General features: G+C 35.7%; 1 protein-coding gene across 12 annotated transcripts in view; it reads right to left on the bottom strand.

Annotated features, from left to right (window-relative positions):
- The window catches only part of CFAP20DC (CFAP20 domain containing), a 206763-nt gene that overhangs the window by 114310 nt on the left and 73877 nt on the right, over positions 1-18576 (bottom strand). For 11 of the 12 annotated variants that reach the window (XR_006719465.2, XR_006719461.2, XR_006719463.2 and 8 more), the window contains one exon: positions 6607-6721. Coding sequence is in view for 6 of the 12 variants with exons in the window: in XM_045505329.2 (XP_045361285.1) it covers positions 6607-6721 (115 nt within the window). In the remaining 6 variants the exon portion in view is untranslated. Of the gene's footprint in view, positions 1-6606; positions 6722-14829; positions 14910-18576 lie in introns of those variants that run through there. The other variant, XR_012499932.1, reaches the window with a different exon arrangement.

The raw sequence follows: 18576 nt of genomic DNA, 5'->3' as shown, positions 1-18576 counted from the left end.
TTAATTGAATTAAACTGCAAGTTCAGATGTTTATTATGATAACATAGTCACATATTAATAAATACGGATTCACGTCAAAAGAAAATAGTAAAATAACAATATCAACTAACATTAACTGAGCACTTACTAAGAGCTTGGCACTATTCTAAGTAATAACTCATTTAATCCTAACAACTCCTCTATGAAGCAGGTTTTAGAACTGTCACTACCTAACTGATGAGGAAACTGAAGCACAGAGAGAGATAACTGACTTGCTCAAGAGCCCACAGACAAGAAGAGACAAATAGAGTTCAAATCACTACAATCTAGTGTCTAGAGGCCACACTTTAACAACACTCTGCCTGTTCATATGATTTAAAAATAGTGTGACCCTAAAGCTAGATAATCATATTCATTTTCCAGAACAAACTTATTTTTACATAGTTGTTCCTACTTCACATAATTATTCAGGGTCAGGAGAGAAAAGTATGAAACTGTTCTCTTTTCCCCAAATCTCTTCAACACTCATTATTAGACAGGTGGGTAGAAAGAGTAAAAAGCAGATATTTTAAAATGATATGCACATGGGTGAGATGAAAACATTTATAAACCCTCAAATAAGTTATCACAAACATTATAGTGGATTCCAGGTTAGAATGATTTCATTGAGAGACATTCTCTAATTGGAGCTTAAATGTATATCTAAATGACATTGTATCTTAAAAAAAATCTGCCTCCTCCATTCTCTGTTCATTTAATAACACTCAAAAAATTAAATACTGTTAAGAATCCAAAATTTCTAAGTTATTGGCTCTTTGGGGAAAAATGATCTTTGAGGGGAAATTTTAAAAACATTATGCCACGGTTTATAATAAAACCTATTACATATTCCAGAGTTGTGGTTCAAGAAAGTACAAATCCTGAAGAGTAATTCTCTCTCTTTAAATGACAAACACTGGGTATTTGAGTGGTAAAGGTTACTAAAAGAATTTGGCATTGTAATTTATCATACTACTTTGGTACATCTCCAATGAAAGATTAATTCTCAGCGATATCTCATACCTGAACTTTCTATTCAAATGGAATTAAATTTACTGTACATTAAAACATTATTTGGTGGTAAGACATTGATGTTCATCTGATACCATCACCAACTAATTGAAATTGTATTAAAAAGATGTAAGATTGATTTCAGTGAGTCTTGACTAAGTGGCTATCCCCACTGTTTAATATGATAGTTATTAATTTTTAAAACTGCTCTTGCCATTGAAAACCTAAATTAAAAGTATAAATTGTTAGAATTTAAATGTCAAAATGAATCCTTCATACTTGAGAATAACATGAAAAATATTTTTTCTATTTGAAAGGTTGAACATTTTATGGTAACTGGAACAGTAAGTGGCCTCTAAATAACTATTCATGTTGGTATGGCTATACAAATATTAACTTTATTTGTTGCCTCTGGCTATGTAAAGGCTTTAGCTAAAGAACCAAAGCAAAGTGGACCATTTGGCAATTATCCTCTAAATCAGGGACTGCAAACTATAATGCCTAGAGGGCCCAAGCAGATCACTTAAATGAGTGAAGCAGCAAGGGTCTGAGTGCACCCACATCCTTATGAGTGGAGAGGACTCAACTTCACAGGAAAGCTTAAAGCTCCATTAAAAGTGTTCAGTTGCCACACAGCTCTAGTTGCCTGCTTGCTATGCAAGAAAACAGACTCAATGTTAACTTCTGATTTTTAAAAAAAGAGGTCAAAAATTTTAGGTGAAATCTTCTGATCTATAAATGTTATCTGAAATGCTTTAAGAATAGTATATTTTGAGATTTATCACCAAAGTATCTATAGTTCTTAAAAAGTAGAAAGAAGAAGTGAAGAGTGCTTTGGCAAAAAGCAGAGAACTGGGGCCAACATCACACCAACACCAGGGAGGACTCCAGGAGTGGCATTTTGAACGGGTGGAGTGCTCTACCTTGCTGTTCTCTAAAGAAATTTCCCTTAAATATGTTTCAGCTTTAATTCAATAAGGGCTCAGTTGGAATAGATTATACTAGCAGTGGAAAGGAAAGACCTTCTGTTGCTGTAGCATCTCTTGGATTGGGAGAAAAATTATGGGAAATAAGAGCAAGTTTTAGAACTGAATTTCTTAACATTTGTTTGAATACTCCTGGACATTTCTGGAATAGGCAAGAACAGTTAGAAAGCTTATATAATTTGTCCATAATAAACTCATATTTTATTTCCCGTATCAGGAGGCACATTAAAACGTGTCAGTTATCGAGCACTTACTATGTGCCATGTACTGATAGGGACGAGGGATAATAGCCACATGAGACATACTTACAGCCTAAAAGGGGAGACAGATGAGTATAAAAATGATTAAAGTGCAAGGTGAAGAAGTGTCATGAGAATTACAAATTTGTGAATGGTAATGATGAGTTGTACCCAAAATGTCTATCAGCAGATGGGAAATTATGGAGGGCTTCCTGGAAGAAGTAACATGTAAAGAGCAAATAGGAGCTATAATTCTTATCTAAAGCTTAGTATAATCCAGGTATTGTTCTAAAAGCCTTATGCTTATTAACTCATATAAATTCCCACAACAACCTTCATAGAATGCATACCTTACATTATCTCATTTTATAAATGAGGAAAATGAACACAGGAACTTGCACAGGGTCACATAACTAGTAAGTGTCAAAACTCAGAATCCATGCTCTTAATGCCTACACATTATTTACATATTTATATTTCATAAAATACAGACTAATTACAACATATTACAAGTATTTATGATTTGATAATTTCCCTGGGAAGGGGAACACTATAGAAACAAATATCTTGCTTTTGCTTATTGCTCAGGACTGCCTCAGATGTAAGTGAGCAGTTTTTCTAGATTCAATTACATTCAAAGAAAAGTTCTAGATGTTTTGTGACCATTTTGCTTTTTAAAACTGAGCAAGAGCTAAAGTCACTTAAGATAGAGACGAGTTTGATTCTTTACACACTAGGATTTTTTTTTAAACAACTATGTGTAACTTTCATGCTTGCATCTCCTTTCTTTCATACTCTGTTGAACTGTCCAGCTGGGGATAGGGAGATGAGGCAGATGAGCTACTGCATACTGCCTCACAGGGCCTATGGCAGCTATTTTCCTTTTAGTTTAAATAGTACATTTCTTATGTCATTACATACCTAGCACTGCTAACACATATTCCTCTTAAGGACTAATTTGCTAAATATGAAAGATCATTCAGTCAAGTTCACTTCCTATCTCAGCAAGATATTTGTGTAGTTTACTTGTAATAGCCAGTATTTTATTTTCACATACTATATTTTCATGAATGCCACTGGATTAAGGGTACACGTGTATGTGTGTGTGTGTGTGTGTGTGTGTGTGTGTGTGTGTGTGTGTGTGTGTGTGTGTTATAGCCAGGTACAGAGTATGTTTAGATTTTAATATAATATCCAGAAACTTTGTGGTTGGTTAACTGACAAGGGTGACTGAATTCATAAAACAAGATAATGGTAAACTTGATTTATTAACCACACACAGAATAGTGTATTGGTCTCATATATGATTTAACTCTTGGAAACCACCTAATACTGAGCTCTAAACAGTCTTAGATGAATAAGAAGGACCTCATACTCAAACATAAGAGAACAAACACAATTTCATTTGTAAGGCATTAAAGCATTTCCTTAATGTCTTAATGACTTAATTTTAACAACTAGAATATATGAATTTAATCTTTGTGAATTTATGAATGTTTAATGCAAATTAAATTTAAAAGATTGTACTGCAAACAGAAACCATCCATTTATTCCACAATCCAGCACTTAACCTGTTACTGGGATGTCAATCTCTTAAGTTTTCCAGACTCAAAACTTCAAAGTTAACTTTGATACTTAAAAAAAAAATCTACTTGAACATAAAGCCCAGTGGATGTGACTGAAAGAAATGGCAGCATGCACTCATGTCTCCACCTTCCATTTGCTCAGCCCGCTGGCCTGCCTCCTTCCTCATACGCCAAAACTTCTCAGTGAAGTTACTAACGGCCTTGTGATCACCACAACCCCACACACTTTCACATCTTGACTATTCTCTCTTATGGGAACTTCTTGGTTTCCACCACACTTTGCTTCATGCTTCAAGTCACTTTCTCATTGTTGCCCTGTCTCCTTCATGCATTCTTCTTCCTTTGCCCATCTCTTTTCTTGGTGGGCCCTTGCATTTCCTCCTCTAACCTCTTCTGTGGTTGGTGGTGCCCTTATGTACTCTCTCTGCAGGCAGTTTCATCTGTCTCATGACTTAAACTGCCACTTGTATGCTGAAGAAGCCCAAATATCCAGGACTCTAATATATATGTATCCCTCAAATTCTCAATCTGAATGTCTCAGACTCTTTTAGCAACACTTTCATCTTCCTTTTTTAAATATGCTCTTTCTCCTGGATTTTTTCTATATACTGATTATGTTACTAGTCATCCAAACTAGAAACCTGAGAGTCATCCTTGATGTTTTCTTCTCCTTCTAATCAATCTAATTAAAACATCTAATTAATCTTCAGTTAAAATTTTAGTTATTTTCCAACTCTGTTCCCTCCTCTCCATCCTAATTTCTATTTTCCAATTTTAGGACATCATCACTCTAACCTAGATCATCTACTTATCCATCTATCCATCCATCCACTTACATAATTACTGAGTGCCTAGGAAGAGCCAGGTATTGCTATAGGCACTGGGATACAAAAGTGATAAAATGATGCAAAACCCCTGCTCTCATGGAACTTACTTTCTTGCGACAATTACATTGGTTTTCTAACTGGTTCTGCTGGCCTTGAGTCTCATCCTTCTCAAAATGATGTTCTATCTAAAATGTAAATCTGACCATGTCAACCCTGCTACAAGCCCTTCAATAGCTCCCTATCACCTACGAGATAAAAGTCCAGGCTCCCTGGCTAAAAATACAAGGGCCACCAGGAGGTTTCTCTGCCTCCCCCCTTGCCTTATTACTATTCTGGTCTCTCTTCAGCAACACTGGATTATTGGACCTGCCTTCACACCTCATGCAGCTACTCTTAATGCTGCTCTTTCTGTCCCAGGAATACTACCCCCACTCGAATTGGTTAATGCCTTCTTACCCTTCAAGGTCCAGCTTAGACATCCCCTTCTTCAGAAGCCCTTCTCTGACCACTCCCCTTGTGCTCCCTTGTTCACTGTGGGTCCTGCTCTCGCAGCAGGTACCACATGATACGGAAAAGCTCTGTATAAATATGTCTTAGCTCAGTGGACTATAAGTTTCTGATGTTGTCTCATATCCGTTTCTCTACTGCTAATGCCCTAGGGCTCATTAAACCTAATCTGGATTACTGCAAATGTTCTCCTCATCATTCTCCTCATATCATAATTTCAAAGCCCTTCCAAACCATTCCAAATATCACTAGCAAATTAACAATCTTCCCAAAGCACAGAATTGACTCTGTGTTCCTCTCCAAACCAAAAGCTCTAATGGATTCCTTTTCTCTGCTATAGTGGTTCCCAAAGAGTAGAACATGGCACTGTTTGTGTAATAGTTTTAGATGGTACATGGACATGGCATTAAATGACTCTGAATCAAAGAATAAAAACATCCTTTTACCAGTTTTCTTTCAATCCTAATTATGCCCCCCAAAAAGTTTGAATATGTATCAAACCCTTAATAAACTCCTGTTAACAAAGAGCAGTCTTCAGGACAGAGCCCTAAACAGGAAACAGTACTTAGCTAGACTATTGTTTTGATTTCAGCATGTTTATTGTTATGGTTACTTTTTATTTTTGGAAGGTTATACTGGTTTTCCATTTATAAGTGTGAAATAAAGTTTCAAAAAATTTTATTTAAGTAAAAAAAAGTTAAACTGATTTAAAAGAATGTATTAAGTACATTCTGGAACAGGTTGCACACAAACATGGTAAAGTCATGAAAGTAGTACTGAAATGACTGAAGTTTGAGAAAGACTAGTCAGTCAGATAAGGCCCAAGCTTCTTAGCCTGTAACCTACTGCTCATCTACCTACATATTATATTGCTTTAAGTCTCAGAGGGTACACAAATCCCCAATCTATATCAGGCTGTTGTACTGTAGGACTGTTGCTGCCATAAAGCTATTTTTAAAAACTCTGGCAACAAAGATGACTCATTCTCTGTTCTCCAAACACGTACTACTTTCCAGCCTCCATGCTTCCACTCATGTTGTTCCTTCTGCTTGGAATGCTGCGCTTTTCACCTCTACCTTTTGAAATTCTATAGTCCTTCAAAGTCCATGCTCAGTACAATCTCCTCCATGAAGCCTTTCCTTATCCTGCAGGTAGATGGATTTCTCTCCCTTTCACAGTACCAACAGCACTTTTTCTCTCTGCTGTGCTTCCTATCACAGTTTTGGTGATATTCTAGATATTCAAACAATTATATTTTCCCACTTAGTAGATATTAAGCTCTTCACTGGAGGAAAAGGAAGAGTATGAATTTTTATTCATTTTTTATACCATCATGGAACTTAACAAAGTGTCTCAATTACAGAGTAGGCCCAGAATTAATATTTGCTGAAATGAATTTAATATTTTAAGCAACATTCTATGTGACACTTACAATTTTGCGCTTGATCATGAAGAGTGGGATTTTTGCATGAAGAGGGGTTGAGGACAGTTCCTTATGGACTGTTGATAAATACAATCTTCTTTTTATGTTCCTTAAATCAGTAATTCTGAGAAAAGAGAGAAAAGAGAAAGATTCTCATCAATATAATAACCACTTCTTTGAATAATCATCAAAATGATACAATTTATTATATAGGACCTTTCCAATGGGGAGATTAAACACAGAATTTTAAAACTGCCTTTTTCTTTCAAGAAGTAATAAAATTTCTTCCTTATATTCAAAGTGCTCACAAGCCTGAATGTATAAATTCACTTAATATGCTAATTTATTTCAGTACTCTACACCAGATTTCCAGTCTCCCAGCCTATGAAAAATTCAATTTGTATGAACTGAGAAACTGCTAGCCTTTAATAACCATGCTTGTTCCAGCCCCTTAAGCTTGTGTTATCTTGGGACATACTGTCACCTACTAAATAGAAAAACATTATGGGTTTCTTTCTCCAAAAATGCACTTGTCATTTTATATAGGCTCTTAGTCTGCTTAGAGACAGACACAAAACACTGACTGTCGGTTTCACTTCCTAAGCACATATCTTCAAACCAGAATTATAATACACAAGTTTATTGCTCACTTTTCAGGTCAACCTGCAGTGATAACAAGGACACTGAATTTGAACATCTTTAATAGATTTAGACCACAGCCATGATCACAAAGATTAGGTTTGCTTCAAATTGATAGAGGCTCATTCTTATGTTCTGCTTCCTTTAGGTCTCAGAGGTAACATAGCAGGCTTAAAATCTCCAAACCTGTCTCAGGTTGCTATGTTGAAGAACTGATGCTTCCTTAAAAACTGTCTTTTTTTGGAGAACAGTGATTTTTCCACTTTTAAGTAGCTTTGTCTAGATGAACTAACTGCTAATTTTCTATAAGTAGCAATCCATCAAGGAGACAACAGTTCATTCAAATATACTACTACCAATGTGTATAGTATAATTAACAATTAAAAAAAATCATCATAGCCTTTTCTAGAGTTCTTCTGTGCCTCCCCTTCCTACTTTTCTAATCTCATTATTTCTTCCCTCTAGAATACTATATATATTTTTCTGTAGAAAAACTATCATTGAACAATGTTGAGGATAAGTACAGTAAAAATTAGGTGACAATGATTTCAGAATATGCCCTGGACCAAAAAAAGTCTACCTTATCTGCACTAAACAATATCATAAATTCATTTAAAAAGCAACAAAGCCTTTCAATCCATACTCAAAGGTAAAGTATAAAATGCAAAAATATTAACACTACTGTAGATTTACACTTACATATATCAGTAAATGTAGAATATCTGCTCCAAGGTAATGTCTTCAAAGTGGGATGAGCACATGGAGGAGGAGGAAAATATTGGAACTACTTTTCACATCATCCTTTTAAAATGTTATATTTGTGCATGTTTCATTATACAGTAGAACAACAAGACATTTACATATTTTTGAAATAAATGTACCCACGTGGTTAGTGTGCTCAAACATTTTACCAATAGGATTCAGGATCAAATATGTTTGGAAGGCACTGTTATAAGGGATGCTCTCAAGTCTCTTCTGTAAGACGTTTTGATTAGGAAATAGAAGGAAAGACTATATAGTGTTTCTGGAAAGAAAAAGAGAACAAAAAATTCCCTTGCATCAAACAAAAAGCTTGGTTGCATCAACCAAAACTTAGAGATGCAGTTTTATTAAGGTTTGCTTTGCTTGTAGGGACAGAATTATGTTTTTATTTGAATTGGTAAGAATCAAACTCTAAACAAAGGAGCATTTGAGTACACTACCACTTTATCAACATATGGAAAAAGAGAAACATTTGTTCGTTCATTTGTTCATTTACATATTCAACAAATACTCCCTGAGCCCCCAAGCCAAGCAATATCACTGGAATACATCAGGGAATACAATAGTGAAAGAGGCGAGGTCTCTATCCTCTTGGAGTTTCTATTCTAGTGGAAAAGGCAGGTAAAAAATGAATAAAGAGACAACATATATGCAAGTTATCCTAAATGCCATGAAGGAAACAAAAGAGACTGAACTAGAAAATATCAAGAAATGAATTACTTCAGACAAGTAAAGCCAGCAGGGCTAGGACTCAGTAGGGAAGGAAGGGACATGAGGTAGAAAAAGGAGGAAAGAGCCAAATCATGCAGGGCCTTTGTGTCAAAGAAGAGGCTTATAAATTTATTGTGTATGACAAGAAGCAATAAGAGGGACAACATTCTACCCTGCATGATGAATGGGTATCAGAAAAACAAACAGATGTGGTCTCTTTTATTTATTTATTGGGATAAGATTTCTGTAACTGAAATGTAAAGATTTTAGTGCTCAATCTCATGTATTTTGATAGATCTATACACCCATATAATCACCACTCTAAATAAAACAGAAAACATTTCCTTCACCCTATGAAAGTTCGCTCCTGGCCCATTTTAAGTCAATCCTCACTCCTGATTTTTAATCACCATGGATGAGTTTTGTCTGTTCTTGAACTTATAAATGGAATGATGCAGAATATACTCTTTTGCGACTGGCTTCTCTCACTTAACATGAAGTGTTTGGGTTTTATTCATGTTGCAGCATGAATCAATAGTTCTTTTTTTAAATTGCTGCGTCTTGTATGGCAACCCAACAATTTATTCATTCTTTTCTGAATTAGCATTTGTTTCCAGTATCAGTTTTTCTTAATGAATAAAACCTGTATGAATATGCTTGATGAATTTTCTTGTGGACATGTCTTTTCAATCTCTTGAGCAGTAGGAATGGTATTACTAGGACACTGGGGAGATACACGTATAACTTTATAGGAACAGTTCTCCATAGTGGTTCCATATCCTCACCAAGTTTTGGTGCTATTAGACTTTAATGTTAGCCAATTCTAGGGGATATCATTGTGAAATGGAGATCATTGTGATTTTATTTGCATTTCTCTTATGAATAATGACATTGGATACTTTTACACATGTCTACAGGTATGTCCTGTGAAACATCTGTTAAGTCTTTGTTCAATTTTTATTGGGCTGTTTTCTTCTTATAATTGTAAGAGTTCTTTAAATATTTTAGATACATGTCCTTTGTCAGATATATGTATTATGAATATTTTCTAGCCTATTATCTTAATGGTTTTATTTGGAAATAACCTCTAAGTTAGAGAAAAGTGTCAAGGTTAAGACACAGAAGACTCATACATGCCTTATCTAGATTAGTTTATTGCTTAACGCTTGATTAGCAGAAGTTTTTAATTTTCATGAAGTCCGGCTTATCATTATTTATAGTAGTGTTCTCTGTGTCTCAAAAAATCCTTGTTTAGCCATAAGTTGCAAAAATACCTTCATATGTTTCCTTCTAGATCTTTGTAGCTTTAGAATTTACATTTGGTCTATCTATGATCCATTCAACATTAATTTCTGTGTATTGTGTGAGGTACTGAGTGTGGTTCCTCCTTCTGTATGGTTATCCAGTAGTCACAGCACCATTTGTTAAAGACTCTATTTCCTCATTGAAATGCCTCAGTATTTTGTTGAAAATCAACAGACTATACGTGTATGCAGATCTATTTCTGGACTCTCCATTGATCCATTTGTTTCATTTACCCATCTGTCCATTCTTACACCAATGTCACACTGCTTTGATTACAGCAGATTCACAGTAAGTCTTAAAGAAACTCTTCAACTTGGTTTTGTTCAACGTTTGTTTGCCCTTGCATTTCCATACAGATTTTAAGATCCACTTATCATCTTCCGTATAAAAATCTGTTGAGAGTTTAACTTGGGCTGTGTTGAATCTATAGATCAATTTAAAGAGAATTATACTGAGTCTTTCAATCCACCTACATGATATATCTCTCCATTTATTTAGGCCTTGTTTGTTTCACAATGCTTTATAGTTTTCATTTTAGAAGTCTGGCATATGTTTTGTTAAATTTATTTCTCAGTATTTTGGGTTTTGACATGGCTGAAAATGAATCTTATAATTTCAATTACCAGTTGAATGCTACTAGTATATAGAAATACCACTGATTTTTGTATTCAGACCTTGTTTCCTGCAGCCTAACTTAATTCACCCATGAGTTCCAGTAGCTGTTTTGTAGATTACTGAGAATTTTCTACATAAAAAATCAGGTCTTCAGTAAATAAAGACCTTTACTTTTGCTTTTCTCAATTGCTATACCTTCTATTTTTTACCCTTGCATTACTACCCTGGGTAGGACCTCCAGCATATACTAAATAGAAATGATGAGAGTAGGAACTTTGCCTTGTTCTTGATCATGGGGAAAAGTGTTCACTATGTTTCTATTAAATATGTTAGCTATAGGCTTCTTTCATTAGATTGAGGAAATTCTCTTCTACTTCTAGTGTTTTGAGATTTTTTTAAAATCATGAAAAGTGTAGAATTTTGTCAAATGCTATTTCTACATTCATTGAGATGATCCAACTTTTTCTCCTTTATTCTGTCCATATGTTGAATTACACTGACTGATTTTCAAATGTGAAACCAACATATTCTTGGTATAAATTTCAACTGTGCTAGCATTTTTGTTGAGCTACATTCATGAAGAACACTGGTGTATAATTTTCTTGTAATACCTACATCAGGTTTTGATAACAGAGTTTAATCCCATGAAGTGATTTGGGAAGTGTTTCTTCCTTTATTGTCTAAAAATTTGTTTAAAATGCTGCTAAATATTCTTTAAATGTTAATAGAACTAATTTAATTCTGAAGTTATCTTTGCGAGAAGATTTTGGTTACATATTCAATTTAATAGATTGTATAGGGCTATTCAGATTAATAATTTTTTTCATTTCAGTTTTGATAAGTTGTGATTTTCATTTAAAGCTGTTAAGTTTATTGCATAAATTCCCTTTATGTAGGGTCAGTAGGATTTATAGTGGTGTCCTCTCTCATTACTCACATTGGTAATTTGTGACTTTTATTTATTAATTACTCTTATTTTGATTTATATAATCTTCATCTTTCTAAAGAAATAATTTTTGGCTTTGAAAAACTTCTCTTTGTTTTCAATTTTACTGTTCCTGATTTTATTTTTATTGTATCTTGTACTTATTTTGGGCTTAATTTGGTTCTTTTTTCCCCTTAGCTCCTTAGGATGGAAAAGTCAGATCATTAATTTTAAACCTTACTCTTTTCTCATATAAACATTTAAAACTGTAAACTTTCCTCTAAGCTGCATTCCACAAATTATGATTATGTTGTATTTTAATTTTTATTCAGTTTGAAGAATTTTCTAATTTCCCATATGATTTCTTCTTGGAATATTGGGTTACTTAGGAGTGTGCTATTTAATTTCCAAACAATATAAGCTTTTCTATATGTTGGATTGCTATTGATTTTTAACTTAATTCCATTGTGGTCAGAGAACATACTTGGTAAACTTTCCTTTTATTAAAAAAAAGTAATACTATATTGTATGACCCAGAATATGACTGGTGAATGGTTTATATGCACTTGAATTTCTTTGGTGCTAACATTTTAAAACTTCAAACCATTGAAAACTATTTTCCCTTAAGTATAATCAGTCAATACTGATCTATCATTTATTGTTCTTTAGGACATTTCTTTGTATTTCTGGGCAATTTTGGCAACTGAATCACAATTTTATTCTTCTGTCATCATTCTGGGTGACTTTAAAAGTCCACACAGAGAGCACGATTTAATCTAAACCTAAACCTCTTCCACCGTGACAACCAATACTTCTATTCCATTTTTAGCAACTTACATGAACGTCCTATTTTGTAGCCCATCATCACTAGGAAATAGTCAGCTTAGAGGTCTTCTATTTAAAATTTCCCCCTGATTCATTAATTCATTCAACTAACATTCAGTCAATGCCTTAGAGGTACAACACAAGGTACTAGAGACATGGAAGTAGCTAAGACTTGGAAATCAAATTCTAGTGTTGGGGGTGGGTAATAATTATTCTTAAGCAGCTGTTTTCAACATATTTCACAGACATTATCTTATTAAGTCTCACAATAATCCTTCACTGCAGGTAGTATATTCGTTCTCCACTTTGGAGCTGAGGAAATTAGACTCTAGAAACTAAGGAAGCTTCTAGTACATAGATACACAACTAGTAAGTAGCAGAGACAGGTACTGAAATTTGTCTCTTTAAAATCCACTGCCATTTCTGTGATACAATTGTATGTCCATTACTATAGCAGGCTGAAACTCCTTTGTTCGTTTATGCTGAGTGACCACTACTTGTCTGATATTTGCTAATAGTGACAAGAGTGCCTGGTTTCTGTCCTTACTTTCAAGAGAATATTTGTTTATTGGATGAAAACCATGGACCCTTTCACTTCTCCCCCATTCTCACTCTTTTACAACTGTTTTCCTGTTCCATTCTGGATTTCATTCTGAATCTGATCTTCCAACAGGTAACAAATGTGCTTTCCAACCACAATCCTGAAAGGGTGATGTCAAAGCTTGCAATACTGTTGGAATGAGGTAATTCATTTAAAGGAAAAACAATCTATCAAGTATCAAAAAGTTGTCTGCTTAGCATGTAATAAGAACAACTGATTTAGACTTCAGTACCTGATGCATACATTTCCCAAAGGAAAGGTGTTATCAGCATTATTAAATGCACATTTTCTACATGCCAACACTGTATTAAGCACTCTGTATGCATTACCTCACTTAATCCTCCCATAAACCCTACAAGATATATACTATTATCATCTCTAACAGATGAGGAAACTAAAGCTTAGTACGGTGTGCTTTCCTAAAGTCACACATCTAGCACAGTCCAGATTTAAACTCAGATCTAATTGATCCCATTTACATTCTTATCCACATGCTCACATTCTTCTGGGGCAGGTGTTGCCTATAAACACACCCACAGTGGGATAATCTTTGCTCCCAGGAACAAAAGACTTAATATCTGATGGCTAAGACTCTTACCCTTCATTGTGTTTGGAAGAATAGAGCCCATGTCTGCCTTTGCGTGTGTGTGTGTGTGCGCGCGCGCGTGTGTGTGTGCGTGCTTACCTTTTTTTCCATTGACAAATTGTTCCTTTAGATTTGTTAAAAAAAACCTTTGATCCAAGAACTGTTATCTTCCAATTAAAAGCACAGAGGCTAATCTTACTTTATTCATTTCCATGTTCTTGGGGGTCACTTTACTGTCTCGCCATAGGCCTCATACATTTACTCAAGATCCTCTCAGCTATTAGTGAGGACCCCTGAGAACCACTGACTGCTCCCTGTCCTTAACATCTGGACTTTACCAATCCAATTAGCTGTCACATTCTGCCAAAGTCACTTTCCTAGTAGTTTCATGTCTATTTCTTTCTTTGGTTTTCTACTGCCACAATGCTAGTTCACAATGCTAGTTCATTTGTTGTTTTAAATACTCACCCTTAGAGTTTAAGATTTACAAATGCTAGCCACTATATATATAAAAATAGATTTTAAAAAGATTATTTTGTATAGCACAGGGAACTATGTTCAATATCTTCTAATAACCTTTAATGGAAAAAATATGCAAATGAATATATGTATGTATATGCATGACTGGGACATTGACATTGTGTTGTACACCAGAGGATGATACATTGTAATTGACTGCACTTCAATAATAAAAAAAAACTGAAAAAAAAATACTCTGCCTTACGAGTCTTTCTACCTCTGATCTTTTATCACTTAGTCCATTTTTCATGTGGACCAGCCAGTGGGGCTGAATGCCACCCTTTGGCCCCAATTTCTTCTTTGGTATCCCAGATTCTAAGAAATAAAGTCCAAGTTCCTCATCCTGTCATTCAGGACTCCAAAACTGGACCCTCAGCCATCACTCTAATATCACCTTTCACCACATTCTCCTATGTACCTTCTTCATGTCAGACCTCATACAATAAAGAGAGCAAGACTGACACCAGAGGGTTTTAGAGATACCAGGAGAGAACATCAGAAGTAGGGTGAAGGAAAGAGTGAAACTGTAGAATAAAGCCAGGGTTGTTTGCTGGGAGTCTTAACATGAGTACCAAGGAGATTTCAGTAGAGGAGATACTAAGGCTACAATTACAAACAAAAGCTTGGGAAATGGAACAGCAACATCTAAATCCCTACCATGTGCCCGATATTGCACACAATTTCACCAATGTTCTCATTTATTTCTCCCAACAACTCTCTGAAATAAGAATATTCACATCTTACCAAAGTAGTGAGAGGCTTAGAGACAGTAAGCCACTTGTTCAAGGTCTCAGAGATATTATGTGGCAGAGCCAGGAATCTATCTAAAAAGATAAAGCAAGAGGAATAAAGGTAAATTATTTATAAGTCTATCTGACAATTTTAGAGGATGGTAGTTGCCTAATTTAGTGTTTCTGAAAGGTCACATGCTTACTAGGAAGTAACAGGCCTGCATTCCATTCTCCTTCATTACTGAAAGACATTCTAGAAGAGAAAGGGGACCAGCCAAAGCTTCTTGAAAACATGACTGACCCGCTGGCAAGTACACTACTGGTATTTATTAGGGGGAAAGTCTTTAATATTTTTTGCCATATATACCTGATCTGTCTAGGACTGTTTATGGCTAACAAACCTGGAATTCATGCACTTACAGGGTATGGCTCCCTGGAAAGTGTCACATGAGCCGTATATGTAGCAGCTCCCTCTGAGTGAGTGAGCTTGTACTCTCTAAGGTGTCGCTCTCTCAGGTACTGCTTAGAGAAGTCATCTGTTAAATCTGGGCCAAAGTGCATTTAAAAAGGCACTCAAACTTTCTGCTTCACATGTGCTTCAATACTGGCTAAAATCTCTGACTCTTGTTTTTGACAATTCAATCCTCTGAGCTAAGTCATATACCTGGTGGTGTTGTGCAGCCTCTTGAAAAAGCACACCCTCAAAAGGGTATAGGTGACAGTACTTTACTGCAGAGGTGATTCCAAGAAGCAGGAATGAGGGAGCAGGAAGAATACGACAACAGAGGAAAGGCCAAGATAAGGATGCACTTTCAATGACATTGCTATAGGCTGCAGGGGCTCTATTCCACCAGGACATCTGAAGACACGTGCAGAACACTTTCCAGAATCCTCCACTTGAAGAGTGGGAAGTGGGAGCCTCAGTCCAAGGACTCCCAATTCCCAGCGGTAAAGGAGTCCTTCCTTAACTTTTCCTCTGAGGGTGTTTCTGGGCTGAGCTTAACCAGGGGCAGAGCAGGTTTCCACCGCACCAAAGAAGCCCCTGGGTGGCACCTCATATGGAATGCTATCCAAACAAGCTCGCACCCAACTGTCCACTGCAGCTACACCTTGTAACAGAGGTGGACCCAGAGGACATGACAGAAGACACTGGAATAGGCTGCCGTAATGACAATACCAGCATGCTTGCTGCTCTTTAAACATATCCCACCCTCTTGTATTTTCATGCCTTTGTGTATGCATTTTCCTTAGAAAGCCCTTCTCTCATTACACCAATTGAAATTATATTCATCCATCACAGTTTGGTTTAGAAATGCCACCTCCTCCTTGAAAATATCTTGGATCTCCAAATTTAAAATAATTACATTTTTCCTTTTTTACTTTACAACAGCATGTTTTTCTGACCTGTATTACTGATTGATTTTTTTTCATCCCCTCTTGGTGTTCTAGGTCAGCAATTATAATCCACTTTATGGGTCATAATTGGATACAAGTCTTTCCTTTGTTTTTAAGGGTGAATAACATGTGGTCCCACTTGCTAGTAAGATTTTCATTGAGTTTAAAAGGGTTACTAGAATTTGGTATTTCAAAGACCATTTAAGAATTTAAACGGTCTCTCATTTTAAATTCCACAAGGAAGTCTGATTGCCCTGAGAGCTTGGCAATTTATGAAGTTCTTAATATGCAAATGTACAAGCATAAGAGAGGCAGAATTTCTGCAATTTGGGAGGAAGACAATTCATTTATTCATCATCAGTGCTGTCTTCCTGAGTTGACTACAGTTTTCAAGTATTGCTATTTTAATTTTTTTAGTGACAAATTGTTACTATTTTAGACTAATCATTATCAAATGTAGAAATAGGCCATAACAGTTAAGAGCAGTAATTTTGAAGCCAGATTTTCTGGGTTCAAATTCTGGCTTCATCATTTTTTAGCCATGTGACATGGGGCAAGTTATTTAGCTTTTTGTGCCTTAGTTTCTTCAACAGTAAAATGTGGAAAAAATCATAGTACACATAGGACTGCTGTGAGGACTGCAATAGTGAATATATGAAAAATGCTTAGAACAGTGCCTGCCACACAGAAAATTCCACCTAAATACTACCTACCATCAGCTTGGGTGGTTATGGATTGTTTAGTAAACCCTTTGTATTTTTGGCCTTTTATTTTCTAATAACTAAAATTCAAGTGGCCCATACATGACTATGTAATCCTATTATCAATGACCCAACCTCCATACTGAAAAGTGGGATGGGTGGGGTCATGGGCCTCCTTCTTCCTGCTGCAGGGAGTCTCGGTAAAACAGTATGAGTGTCACCATAGGCTGTTGTCTACAATCTGTCTCTTCTACTGGCCTGCAAGGTCCCCAAGGGCTGGGACCACATTCTGGTTATCACAGCATCTCATAGAACTTGGTTCAGAACTTTGTAGTTAATTGGGAAATATTTGCTGTACTGTTTTCGCTGAAGCTCTGCTTGAGTCGTATGTTTGCTTATCTATTATTAAGCATACTCGGTAGCATACTGGAAAGAGATATCACAGTGAATAAACCGAAGTCCCTGTCCTCATGAAGCATGTGTTTTGATGAGGGAAGATAGTAATAAATAAAAAATACATAAACAAGTACACATTAATATGTCAGCTCTCAATAAAGGCTATGAAGAAAAGTAAAGTACAAGGTGATAAAGATGGGGTGGAAAGTACTGTTTTAGAAGAGGTGGTTAGGGAAGGCCTCCCAGAGAAGGTACCATTTGGGAAGAGCTGAATGACAGGTTGGGCAGAATACTCCCGAAGACTGTGTGAAAGTCTGTTTCTCTCTATAGTGGATCTGTCAATGTCATCCAACAAATATTTATTAAGAGAGGTGGGCCCCCTTGGCTGTAAAGCTCAGTAAGAACCACATAATGGGTGTATGACATGACTTTGCCCTCATGGAGGTCAGGTTTTGGTTTGTACAAAATAGTTTTCAGTTAAATCTAACCATTATGGCCCTCATTTCTGGAAGAATTCCTAACTGATTATGTGCCAGCTAAGAACAGAGGTATTAGAATTAAGCCACTCATATGGCGATGAGGTTTCATTCTACTGTCTTTGCAAAAATAAATATGCAAACCTTCCCAATCTCATAATCAAGAATTGGAGGGAAAACAAAATCATGTGCTAAGCTTTAATGGTTCTGAAAGTAAGCTGAATTGCTACTTTAAAAAATTAAAATTAGTCATTCTTGAGGGAGAGAATATAAATGCATTTGTGTCACTACTTAAAAGCTTCATTACGCTTATGTGCTTTTTTGGGGACAATTTAGTTGCTGTAAGGAAGGCTGCTTGCAAAACAGCTTTTCACTTGCAATACAGGCTTGATTTTCACCATTTAAAACCTCCTGTGACCTAACAAAGCAGAAAAGGACAAGCAATGCCAGCATCACTCCTCTTGCACTTAAAGATAAATTCTTTTTTAAAAAACCATATATGAGTTAATACATTTTTAGATCTGTAAGTGAGCATTCACAGCTAAGGGTCAGCAATGAGAAAGAAAAAATAATGAGACCATGTTGAGGAAAAATGGGGTAGTCAACAGGAAAATCAACCTCATTTATTATAATATTCTAGTGATCAGCAGGTGTATAACTCTCCCAGCTATGGTCATTAACGACTTTCATCCCAAACTTAACATCTACCTTTGCAAATCATTTGAAAGCAAAATTACTTTTCAATTCGACTTTCAATTTGCTTTTATATCTTCATCTTTGATTGACAATATT

Source organism: Camelus bactrianus, chromosome 17 (assembly GCF_048773025.1).
Source record: "Camelus bactrianus isolate YW-2024 breed Bactrian camel chromosome 17, ASM4877302v1, whole genome shotgun sequence".
NCBI lineage: Eukaryota > Metazoa > Chordata > Mammalia > Artiodactyla > Camelidae > Camelus > Camelus bactrianus.
The sequence above is the reverse complement of the archived record's forward strand: the minus strand, read 5'-3'. Positions and strand labels throughout refer to the sequence as shown.